General features: G+C 31.7%; 1 protein-coding gene across 1 annotated transcript; it reads right to left on the bottom strand.

Moving 5' to 3' along the window:
• Positions 1-5,052: 5,052 nt before the first annotated feature.
• Positions 5,053-8,360, bottom strand: LOC140838915 (ER membrane protein complex subunit 8/9 homolog). The gene is made up of 5 exons (XM_073205540.1): positions 8,017-8,360; positions 7,797-7,943; positions 7,642-7,701; positions 5,451-5,617; positions 5,053-5,372 (listed from the first exon to the last, which is right to left on the bottom strand). Exons 1-5 carry the CDS (start codon positions 8,221-8,223, stop codon positions 5,342-5,344), a joined length of 612 nt encoding a protein of 203 aa, XP_073061641.1. The 5' UTR covers positions 8,224-8,360; the 3' UTR covers positions 5,053-5,341.
• Positions 8,361-13,539: the final 5,179 nt, after the last annotated feature.

Genomic DNA, 13,539 nt, shown 5'->3' with positions numbered 1-13,539 from the left:
ATTCCAAAGAACCAAACTGAATACACTCATGATGTCATTAAACGTCTGAAATGTGGAAGGCCAATCGGTTCCAAGGATAAAAATCCTTGAAAAAATAAATAATAGAGAAACACGATGATCATAAAATAGAGAATGATATTCCGACAGAAATATATGATGATGAAAATATTCCGTCAGAACCACAAACTGATGAGAATCATGAAATCTCTATCAATTATATTAATATTGAAAAAAAATATAGAACCGAAAAGATACAAAAGAAATTGATGAGATATTTTCTTACAATGTGGCATTTGACATCATAAATGACAATGAAGATAATGAACCAAAATCATTTGGTGAATGTAAAAATCGACATGACTGGATAAAATGGAAAGACGCCATCCAGGTTGAATTGGATTCGCTAAATAAGCGTAACAATTTTGGGCCTATAGTCCTTGCACCTGAAGGTGTATACTTGTTGGATACAAATGAGTTTTTATTCGAAAAAAATGAGAAAAATGAAATATTAAGATATAGAGCTCGACTTGTTGCACAAATTTTTTTTCAAAGACATGGAATTGATTATGAAGAAACGTATTCTCCTGTTATTGATGCAATTACGTTTCAGTATTTGATTAGTTTGGTGGTATCTGAAAATTTAGAAATGCGTCTTATGGATGTTGTAACAACTTACTTATATGGATCATTTTATAGTAATATATATATATATAAATCTCTGAATGATTTAAGATGTCTAAAGCACAAATTTCAAAACCCATAGAAAGTTATTCTGTTAAATTTAAAAGATCATTATATGGGTTAAAGCAATCCGGCCGAATGTGGTATAATCAACTAAGTGAACACTTAATGAAAAAGGGATATGTAAACAATTAAATATGCCCTTATGTTTTCATTAAGAAAACAACATCCGGATGCGTAATTATTACTGTATATATTGATGATTTAAACATCATTGGAACAAATAAGGAAATTCAAGAAGTTGTGTTGTATTTGAAGGAACAATTTGAAATGAAGGACCTTGGAAAAACAAAGTATTGTCTGGGTTTGCAAATTGAACATAGAGAATGTGTAATATTTGTTAACCAGTCAAATTATGCAGAAAAGGTTCTTAAACGTTTTAATATGGATAAACCAAATCTTTTTTTAAGTACTCCAATGGTTGTTAGATCATTAAACATAGAAAATGATTCATTCCGTCCATGTGAAGATGATGAAGTTATTCTTGGTCCAGAAGTACCATATCTAAATTCTATTGGTGCCCTTATGCATCTTGCAAATTGCACAAAACCTGATATATCTTTTGTTGTAAATTTATTGACAAAATTTAGCTCATATCTAACAAAAAAGACACTGGAACATAATTAAACATATATTTTGTTATCTACGAGGATCGACAGACTTGAGACTTTTGTCTTCAAAAGATACCAATCAAAGCATAATTGGTTATGCTGATGCTGGTTATTTATCTGATCCACACAAGACACGTTCCCAAACAAGATATGTATTTACTCGTGGTGACACTGCAATTTCTTGGCGTTCACAGAAACAAATACTCGTAAAAAGTCTGTGAATGTGTGTGGCTAAAATCACGCCGAGATTATTGCATTACACGAATCACGCCGAGATTATTGCACTACATGAAGCAAGCCGTGAATGTGTGTGGCTAAAATCAATGACTGAAAATATCCAAATCTCACGCGGATTATCATTCGACAAAAAGTCTGTGATATTATATAAATATAATGATGCATGTGTTGCTCAAATGAAAGAAGGATACATAAAAAGCGACAGAACTAAACATATTCCCCCTAAGTTCTTCGCATTCACCCTAGAGCTTGAGAAGAATAAAGATATTGATATTCGTTACTTTCAATCAAGTAAAAACTAATCAGATCTCTTCACAAAGGTACTTTCTACGACAAGATTCAGAAAGCATATATATAACATTGTGATGCGCAATCTATGAAATTTTTGAAGAATCATTCATGTTAACATGAGGGGGAGTTTACGTGACTGCACTCTTTTTCCCTTACTATGGTTTTTATCCCAATGGATTTTTCATAACAGTATAGGAAAAAAGGTTTTTAACGAGACATTATAAAATACGTAATGAAGACAATCATTGTATCATGATCATCATCACAAGCGAGAGTGTTGAAAAATATGAGTTAGAATATTTGAATGTTGAAAATAAGAAAGTTGAATGTTGAAAATAAGAGTTGTAAATATTGAAAATTAGTGTGTAATGATGTATGTAATGATATATTTTTTTTTTGGTTTATTTCCAAAGAAATTCTATAAATAGATCTCTTAATGTGTGAAGAAAATCACAATTGAGTAGAGATAATTTTATAAAGTGTGTAGTTTGGTAAATTTTGAGAGTTTAAGATTTTTACTTTTTAACATAAATTTTTAATTTTAACAATTATTCCATTATAAAAATAAAAAAAAAACACAAAATTTAAGAACCCACCATTTAATTTAAGTAAATACAAATATATCAAAATGTGCTAATGTATTTGTGTTCTGACTTTGTTGCTCATCTGCATTCCTCAGACATAATAACTCAGTGTGTCTGTCTATCTTTCAAGAGATTAATCACCAATGTTATAGATCAAACTCAGTGTGTCAAATAATGCATTAATCAAGCCTTCCTGAATCAGCAGGGATTGAAGAAAATTATTTGCATTCATCAAACATAATAAGATGCACGACATAATAAGATCCACACTAGAAAAGTCGCGTTTAGAAATTTTTCTGATGAGAAATTTCAATCGTTTAGGTTTAGATCTAAACCAACTCTTATTCATAGTTGGTCAATAGAGTTTAAATGTAAGAAATGAAAAACACGGCGTTCAGCTGGAAACTAATTTTCACGTGGAAGCTTCTGCCTGTATGGTAAATAACCCAGTTTTTGCTGTATTTTTTTTATAACTAGTTTTTCACCCATGCGATGCACGGACAATTATTTTATGTAATTGATTATTAAAATTAGTATGTATGATAATTTGTTTACTTTCTCTATAACGTGACTTTCATAATATAGATCTTAACAATGAAACACTGAATTAAAGAGCCAATTTGGTATTTCAGCTGAAAATTAATATCACGCTTGTATTAGACAATGAATGACATGATATATTTATCAATAATATTGTACTCACATATAAATTTATGTACTATATATGTAGAAAACAATAACTGTAACAAAATATAATGATAAACATGATACAAACTTTTAATGTGGTTTTAATTTGAATAAATAATTTAAATTAAAAAATAAACTAAATGGATTATAGATCATATAATTAGAAAACAAAAACAAATTACAAATTTTGAAAAACTTCCTTAAATACAACATTTGTCGTTGAATTTTTCGGGTTGCTATCACTATCACATATCAAAATTTTTATATCCTCAGGATTCGTAACTCTGGATACAAAAACATACAACTGACCATATTAAAAACATGGTTCTTCAAAAAAAAAAAAAAGTCTTACATGAGACAATTATTGCCCCTGACTTTTGTTGATTGTCATTGTATATGATACGAATGATACTGTTTTTGTTGAAATTTAAAAAGAAGCCTTATATCAGAAGGCATCAATGACATTCTTGGAATAAGCATTTTGTGACCTGCATTACTTCCAATAAGAATTTTTTATTCCGAAACATGGTTTCCGAGCCTTGTAACGATCAATCTAGTGTCACTGCATAATTCAAGAGAATGATCTATGTTGGAATCAACATCTTGAATGAACCATGAAAACTAAATTGTTGAGATACTCTGGCTCTCAAATCTATATTTTCTGTTTAAATATTTACAACAAAAAATAATTACAATAAATGAAACTAATTCTAAAAGAAACATTTATAATGATAACTCATAAGATAAATGCATTCAAGTATTAAAAAAAGTAATTGATATTTAATATAAATTTATTTAACAGGGATTATTAACAATAGCCTACTATACAACTTCATAATCAATCTTGGCCTTGAAGTAATTTAACTAACAAAATTGGCATGTTGAGTATGTCAAATTTCATACATATATTTTAATTCTAAATATGTTAATTAACAATCTTTCCTTGTTTTATTATTTTGAATAAATAAAAAAATAATAAAAATGGTAGTTTAGATTAAATTGATATACAATTATTTTTTAATCATCTATATTAATTCGAGAATTGTTGGTCTAAGATTAAAGTTGATATATTGAAGAGAAAAATGATTTTATGCTATCATTGAAATAAATATATTAAATCTCAAAAATAAAATCAAATTTAAAATTAGTTCATCTAAAATATAGATGAATTTTTTTTAATTATAATAACCTTACATCTATATACATGTGTCATTAATTTTAAATTAATAAAATGATTTCAACGGAGCACAATTTTTGAAACATGTTTCAATTTTTCAGAATTCATATTTAAATTTTGATCAACAATTTGAATTTGGTTTATAATTTTTAGAATGTAATTTAATTTATGGATTTGAAATTTGAAATGTAATTTAATTTGATTTGTAATTCCAAGATGACATTCAATTTTCAAGAAGTTATACACACAAACATTAATATGCAGTTTTAATAATGAATTAAATATATTTAGACATTTATTAAAATATAGCTTACCATTTTTTTTGTTTATTTCTTTTTTTAGAATGTCATTTAGGCGGAAATTTACTAATTATAACAGACAACTCTGCTTTTATATATATATATATATATATATATATATATATATATTTATATATACATATATTATATTATATTAAATCTTTTCAATTTCCAAAGAAGAATCAAATCAAAAGTAAATTATGAAGACAGATACCAAATATCGTATTAAAGTATGTTACATTCTAATCTCAAAATTCCCTACAATTGAAAACTATAAAATCATATTTTATATAGTTTTAATGCTCAAATTATTCATTTAATGAAATCCTCAAGTTCAAAGAAAGGACTGAGCCTATATAGATTAATGTTCTTTTTTCTCAAGTCTAAAACATCCACAATTCTCATATCAAAATTCGAAGCAAATATTATTAAAGATATACATTATGATATTATTATTTTCCAAAAACCGGTTTTCTTTGTCGAGATGAAAGCCAAATAAAATAAAAACCGTAGGAACAGATTCCCAAAACAATGTAAAATGGCTAAATGATCACTTTCAGGAATGGAAACAAAAACAGATATAATAAGAGTACAAAGTTCCAAAATTTTACTTAAGTTAAAACTCGCCAAAAACTCAGTAGCAGGAACCAAGTAAATAAGGAGAAGTAGACACCGCTCATCGGGTCCAAGCGAAAATACTTAAAATCGATGACCTCATTTGTAAAGGTCTGGATTCAGCCAATCCCTGTCGAAAAATCAAAGAAGTTAAGTTCCATATTTTCAAATAGATGGTGAACAGAGGTGAGTAGTAAATGATTCTTACTTGCTGATATCATCCAGGTGATCGTCAAAGTCGATAATCTCCTTCCATTTCTCGGAAGAGATGTAATCCAAAAGGACAATGTTTGCTGATGGTTCCTTGAGAGTAAGGTGATTGCTTCCATCTAGCCCAGCTAGCTTCCAATTTTTAGATGCATCCTTCGAGTAGAGCTAAGGAAGATTGAAAGACACACGATAATTGAACAAACTCTAAGGAGTATGTTTGGGTGGGTTGCAATATAATTAAGTCGAAGCAGCTTCAAGAAAGGAGTAAAGAAAAACACATACACATCGACGACACACAAAACAATTTCCTTGCTCATGGTGAATATTTCATTCAACAAATAGAATCACCAATGTCACAACATTAGGTCGGCGTACTCACCACAAAAGATTAAATAGAGTAGTTGAAAATTGTTAGTGCAGCTTCATGCGAAGAGTGAAAGAAAACACAAAAACGTTAACAACACACAAATTCGAAAGGATTAACTCCGATTTCCTTTCTCATGGTGAATTTTTCATTGATTGGATAGAATCACCAATGACAACACTGTCAACATACATCAACTAGATTACCAAAAAAGTTTAATGGTGGAAGAACCATAATGAAGCCAAGAGAGTGAAAGTCATTGAAACAATAATTTTCCTCACCACTCTCAAACTTTTTCCAACACAAGCACATTGTTCATTTAAAATATTAATTAAGATGAAAAAACACACTAAAAAATTTCATGCAACATGTCCTAGCAGAACTGTACTTGTGTCTTGTCTATCAGCATGTCGATGATATAATCCTTTTCAAAATACCAAAACTAAAGTAGGAACATGCCCATGCTAATTAGTTGTACTAGTTTTGGATAACAATATAAAAAATTTAATATAATGCGTCCTAGAATAATAAAATCATATCAAGAAGATTTCTTGTCTAAGAGTAAGAGCCTAGTTGGCTAAGTTAAAACTATTCAAAACAAATTCTAACTTGTTTGACAACTTATTAGATGTCAAAGATAAGCTCAGCCAAAACAGCTCTAAATTAACCAAAATTAAAATACAAACATGTTTGGATTGCTAAAAGATATGAGATGACTTATCAGCTTAAGGTCAAATGCCACCTTGGATGGGATGCATCGTATGGTGCCACTTTTTGATAAATCTACAAGTCTGTTCAATAAACCTCAAACTTGTCTATTGATATCGCAGTGAATAAATTAGATGGATGTGAAGGGTATAATCAGATATTACAAAAACTTAACAAGGCTATCCGTCAAAGAAAACTCAAACAGCACATATATGGAGAGACTGTGTTTGGATGGACAAGCGCTTTTATGGCAAGCATTTTTAACTATCACTTGAAAAAAAAAATCGGACACAGCTCTTTGTAACAACTTTTTCAGAACTCAGAAAAAGTAGTTTCAGGGATTTTCTTTAAGCTTTTCTTTGAAAAATAAAAAAAAAACTATATTTGAATATTGCATCCAAACATTAAAACTGTTTCGTTTTCAAAAATAAAATAAAATGAATTAAAAACCCGAGCTTAATAAAATGCTTTTCTGAAATATGACTCCTATATCCAAACTGGCACTTTGTGAGACCAGACTAATCAAGGTAGATAACATTTGAACATAAACATCTTTCCGAAGACAAGGCCAACGTACTCCTCCATATCCTGACATTATATATTATATATAGGTTTGTCTCATTTGCTAACTTTGTATCTCCTTACAAATTCGTCAAGCAAAAGAACATTATTAATGCATATTCCAATGGAATGGCAGACTAAAGAAGTCATTTTGTTGCAACTACTACAAACAAAAACATTATTAGATACTAAAATCACCATCTATTTTAGGTTACTTGGTCTCCAAAGGATAAGCACGATGTAAGGGCCTCTTTCTTTATAATTTAGATGACTTTTTGAAAGATTTTCTCTTGTGAGTTTAGTTTCATCCGAATAACTAAGAAATATTCAGTGTATGCACAACAAGAGTTAAAGATTTATCCAGTATTGAATCTTACTATTAAAATAATGGTAAATTATGGTTCAGACATTACTTTTTGGTCATAAATAATTTCTCAGTAGCAAAATGATCATAAAATAGAATAGTCCACTCTATCTAATTTGGTAACCTAAATCAATACATCTGTCCGACAGAACAAAACAAGTATACAGTTCGAAATTTGACAAATAAAAACACCTGCATCACGGGGCTTCGATCCTTTCCCTGTGGTAAAGCCTCAAGTTTTTTATTATCCAACTGAAAATTCACAAAGTTTACACCATCAATCTTCATCAGTCAAAAAAAATAAAGTTTTGACCTATGAGCAACTTTTATGTCAGTATAAAACCCACCAAAAGTAGAGCAGCCTGAGGAAAATATCTGGTGATGTGATCTCCGATATTCTTTGCCACACCAGCGAGCTCAAAATCATTTAACCTCTCATTAGCATGAAAATATCCAACAATACCCAAGCCTTTTTCTCCATAATACTCCTCTATCTATCTAATTCACAAACGAAATATTGTTACCCCAAACTAAATTTCATAATCACTTTTAAATTCAACAACTGACCATGGTAAGGGCGATTTCGAGGGGAGGAAGGAGGCCAATCTGTGAGTGGAAAAGTGGGACTGAATCGATGATCTCGACGGAATTCCCGAAGGCGCCGGGGCGCCCGATAAGGACGGCGTTGACTGCGGAGGTACGGTGTTTTAGGGCATGGAGGACCAGCTTTATGTAGGCGATCTGGTGGATCTCATACGGTGACTCGCCTCCCATGATTCACAGTTTCCGAGCAGAGAGAGTAACCCACGAAAATCGTGTAATTAACAGTCGCGAAGCGTCCTACTCCGCTCACTCCTTGCAATTTTTTGTTTTATTTTTCCGTAAAAATTAGGTTTTGTTTGGAGGAACATAAATTTGATTAGGAATATAATCTGATAAATGTATTTCATTGCAACTAGATTAACCTTTCAAACCAATCCAAATATTATCAAGCAAGACAAATATATTAAAATGGTTTCATGGATCAATTTAATGAGGCAAATCTTCTATTTAAGTCATCCATAAAAAAAATATTACTTTTTTATGCAAAAAATATTACTTTTCATTATAAATATAGACATAATTGAATCATCTCATGAATAAAGACCAATGAAATCGTTTTACGAAAGATTTGTAGAAAATGATTCTCTCATTGTCACATCTATTTTTATTATACAAAAATAATAAAAATTGAATTAAATAAATCCATATTTTAAATTTAAAATTGACGGATTTAAATAATCTAATGAAATTACTCGAATAATTATAATTTTTTTTTACGATTTTGGTCATAATAAAGGATCGTGTACTAGCACCTTCGAAGATGCTTCAAACACTAAATTTTCCAATGAGCTGCAATAGCTCGTGTTCTAAGAAAGTTAACACCGATGAATTAAATCGAGTTTGGTTTAAAAATCAAGCAGAAGAAACTCGAAGTAATCCATCGTGAAAAAACCTGTTAAACTATAAAACATTTTAACCTATGTAAACTGAATAACTGAAAAACAAAGAATCAGTTGTCGCATATGTCAGTTCATTTATGGTGAAACTGAACTGACAGATGCTCTAACTGATCAAGTCATTTTGAAAACAATAGTTAATCAGTTAAGTAAGCAAGATATGTTTATGGATGTTCAAAGACTTCAACTGCTCCTACACCCCTTCTACCACCTAGGATAAAATCCACTAGAGGACTTTGACTTATACAAATACTTGTACAAATCCACTCAGCTTAGGACTTACACTACTGTCTCAACTGAACTCCTAGTCTAGTGTAACGCTCGAAAATTTTAAGGTCTATGTAAACTACATGCGCAAGTTATTAAATTCTTTGTGTATTTTAATTAAATGTTTTAATTTTATTAATTAATTATGTTGTGCATATTTGCATGTTTAAAATATAATTTTCTATATGATTGCATTAAAATATATTTTTAAAAGTTATTCGAGTTGCGATCGAGGAACGGAGACCGAGGGCGTAAAAATAGAAAATGTTTTCATTAAATAATTATTTTTAATTAATTAAAATATGAGTGGTGTTTTTTCTTATTTTTAATAATAAGGGTTTTGAGGTGATTTTATACGCCGGAACATAAATTTTATCGATGTTAGTTTTTCAATAAAAATGCGAGCTTTTTGGCAACCCGGCTAATAAATTCACAAATTTATTTAAACAAAAACTTTGATAATATTTTATTAAATTCTACTTAAGCACTAATGAGCCCAATTGGTATGCTTATTAGGCCCAAGCTTAATTAAGGATTTAAATTACTATTTAATATGAAAACTCACCTCAAACCCTTAGAAAAGGCACGCCACTTTCAGAAATCCTCCTCACCCATTCCTCGCATTGCCGTCGTTTATTCGTGCGTTTAAAACGCAAAGGCACGCCATATTCTTCCTTTACTCATCATCGCATGATCGAGCAAAACTTGCACTGTGAAATCCTTAATAAAAATATGTTTTATATGCTCAAAATTAATCGCAAGTGCACGATGTCAAGTAATAGTATAATGTACCGGAGTACGAGTATCGTTCCACTGAAGACTGTATTTAACAATTATTATTTTCAGTTATTAGATCTTTAGCAACGAAAAGTGATTGGGTTTTGTATTACTACTAAAATCAACTAAACATGCAACCAAAAATTATTCAAAATCAAGTGATGAAATATAATGTCTAAAATAGTCGAGTAAAATTCAACAAGAAATGAATTTGTTGGGAATATCGGTTCACCTACCCCTCGTTAATTAATTAATTTATTCGATAATGATCAAATGCTTCTGACAGAATTTCCTATTCAATTGAACACACTCTCTCGAGCTATGCCAAACTAATTCTACCCAATGAAGTAATTAAATATCTTTAATTGTTTATCAAGAGTGAATCGCATTTCGATTTGTGAAATCCCCTAATTTTCGAGCCTTAGGACTATGACTATCGGCGCGTATCCAATTTCATATATATATATATATATATATATATATATATATATATATATATATATATATATATATATATATATATATAGATCCACGGATTATACTACCCGTTCCTATCACAAGTTATTCTCTCGAACTCGCTCGCAATATAAAAATGTTGTTAAAGTTAGCTACGCTCTAACAACACGATAAAACAATAGTATAATCAAGAACAAATCCAAAATCGATATGTAAATTAATTTAAATCAAAGTTTGGGGTAGGATCCCCTTGAATCCCAACAAATATTAAAATTTAGCTACTCAAAAAATTCATAGTAAGATAGACTCAACAATGTTTAAAAGATGAAAACCAAGATAGAAATACTAGAATTGATGAAAAACGCGAAGAACGGTGCCCGGAAATTTTCGAATATTCAACTTCGGCGCGAAAACGCTCCTCCAAGCTCCTAGCCGCCTTCAATAATCTCTCAATATGTCTGAATGATCCAAATCGTTCCTCCTCCCCCCTCCACATCATCCACCTCCAGAAAATAGGGCAAGTAATCGCGCAAAATATTTTCCAAAAATACAATCGCGCCCGAGCGGACATAAGTTGCCGCCCGGGCAGATGGTCTTCGCAGATTTTCTTTTTAATTTTCCTTTGCGCAAATTTCATTTTTCCTACATCTTGGAGGCGCCCGGGCGGATGACTTTCGAATTTTTTTCTTTAAATCTTCAGTTTATTCCCATCTCACCTGCATTTTCACCAACTAAACTCGTAAATAACCAGAAACATAAATAATTCTAAAATAACACAAAATGCATGAAATCTAAATGATAAATGCAACACAATGCGACATAAAAAGATACGCCAAAACACGTTAAATCCACCTCTATCATCGCACCATATTATATATTTATGTTTGAATTGCATGAAAAAGAAGAACACCTTTTCATATTTTCGTACATGCATCTAGGGTGATTTTTAAAGCATGAGTTTTGATCCAAAAATCATGAAAAAACATGTATCTAAGGGACTGCCATGATTAGGATGTGTTAGTGTCATGTTTTATACAAGTTTATGGTCCTTTAAACACACCACATAAGCTGCATACGTAAGAAATAAAAGCTGGGAATCAAATTGATATTACGGGTGGTATATGTGATCGGTTGATGGGGGGGGGGGGGGGTTGTGACTTGGCTTGGCTGGGCTGGACCAGGCTGGGCTAGGGTCTGTTATGGGTCGAGGGAAGAGTCCTAGCCACGCTAGGACTCGAGACAAAGGGTAGGGGAGGAGTCCTAGCAAGCTAGGACTCCACCCGAGAATGGTGATCAAGGTGTGTGCAGGTTGGCAACTGGTGCAGTGCAGAAGAAGCTCGGCCTGGGGTCTGGGCAGGGGCTAGGTTAGGCCCTAAGGGTCCTAAGAGGGTGCCTGAGGAGCTGGTTCAGGGGTTGGCTCGTTGGGTAGGTGGCTAACAACAGAAACGTGAGGGTTGCATCATAAGAGTCACGCACAGGTTGCTGCCTTCTTTAGGTGGTTCGTGTGCAGGGTCCAGGGGCTTGGTTGGTCTGGGCGTGGTCCAGGGAAGGTTAAGGTCATGGGTGGTCGGTGGTTAGATGGCTGGAAGAGCCCTAGGCTAGCAAGGATTCCTAGTGTAATTAGAACACCTCATGTACACACACATGCAATTGGGTCAAGTTTCCAGGAAGTTTTTGAGCGGGCCAGGCTTGTTTTTAGGGCTGGGCTTGGTTATTAGGGTCCCCAGGTGGGTTGGCTAGGTTTTTGGATTGAGGTGGCTCGGGCGTGGCTCGTGTAAATTGAGAGATGGCTCGGGTGGTTCAACAAGGTGTCAATTTCAAAAATTAAAAGACTAAATTGAATCCATGGGTCCACGGGTGTGGCTCATGACTTGGAAGGGTAGAATAAATCTTAAAAATGTTATGTTTAAAATTTGGGATCAAAATAACGAGTTTTGGATTTATTCGGGATTTAATCGCCGCACGAAACACTAATTAACGAGTTAATTGAAAAGCCTAGTTTTAGCTTTATAAAATTATAAAATTTTTATTTAAGCTTAAATAATTATTAAAAGTATAAGTTTTTAATTTTGAAATTTTATATTAAGGTTTGGTTTAATTGAGGATTAAAACGTATTAATACGTCTTATTTAATGATTAGATTAAAAGTCCTTGATTTAAGCTAAATAAAAATATGAAAAAATTCATGTAGGCTTAAATAATTATTTGAGACATGTTAGAGTCAATGGAATTAAGCAAAAGTAAAAAACGCAAAATGTCACGTCCAGGGGTAAAACGGTCTTTTTAGACCGAAAAATTAGTAAACGTCATGGCAGTGCTCGAATGCTGTTTTATGTGCTAACATGAGTATTTTCAATGATTATGGATGTTTATGAAATTTTACAAGTTAAAATGATTATTTTAAATGTTTAGGGAATTTTATATGTTTGTGATTTAATATGTCAAAATGTTATTTTAAATGTTTTGAGGTTAAAATGTCATTTTAAATTTTTATGGATTTCTAATATTTTCAAATAATTATTTTAAACGATTATGTATTTTTATGACGAAACGATAACGTTAAAAGATATGTTGCATGTTCGTTTTTAAAAGGAAAAAAGGATATTAAATGCATAATTTTTATATTTTTTATAAAGTGACGAAAATGTAAAACGTTGAAGGAACTGAAGTAATTGTGACTAATTCGATAAAGTTGGAGATATCGTGAGGACGACGGTCCCAGTGGGAGCCCGAGGATCGTATTTCTATTATTACGAATCTGAGTTAACGGTATGTGGTAACGGTAAGAATGGAATATCGTGAGGAGAAAAGGCCCAGAGGGAACCCACTTATGGGAAAAAGCCCCAGAGAGAACCTTGACGATAGTATTTCTATTCAAAAGAGGATAGGCCAATTGACCGGTGAGAGTGTTGTTGGAGTCCCCGCCGCCCAGTACTGCGGTTTCATGTAGATGGATCCATCGACTTTTTGAGGTTTGAGGAAAGTCACAATTAACGATCTGAATTCAACAAAGGAAAAGGAAAAAGGAAAAGGAAAAATGTTTATGATCATGAAAACTGTTTTATGTTATGTCATGTTGAGAAAAAAAGTT

This window comes from Primulina eburnea, chromosome 8, assembly GCF_022965805.1.
Source record: "Primulina eburnea isolate SZY01 chromosome 8, ASM2296580v1, whole genome shotgun sequence".
Lineage (NCBI taxonomy): Eukaryota > Viridiplantae > Streptophyta > Magnoliopsida > Lamiales > Gesneriaceae > Primulina > Primulina eburnea.
The sequence above is the reverse complement of the archived record's forward strand: the minus strand, read 5'-3'. Positions and strand labels throughout refer to the sequence as shown.

Bases quoted from the DNA above. Each gene is read 5' to 3' on its own strand.
- LOC140838915 (XM_073205540.1), bottom strand. From the start codon at position 8,223: ATGGGAGGCGAGTCACCGTATGAGATCCACCAGATCGCCTACATAAAG. The intron at 7,944-8,016 runs GTCAGTTGTTGA...TGAATTAGATAG, and splicing joins TCGAAATCGCCCTTACCATG to ATAGAGGAGTATTATGGAGA. The intron at 5,618-7,641 runs GTGTTTTTATTT...AATCTTCCTTAG, and splicing joins ATCGAAGCCCCGTGATGCAG to CTCTACTCGAAGGATGCATC.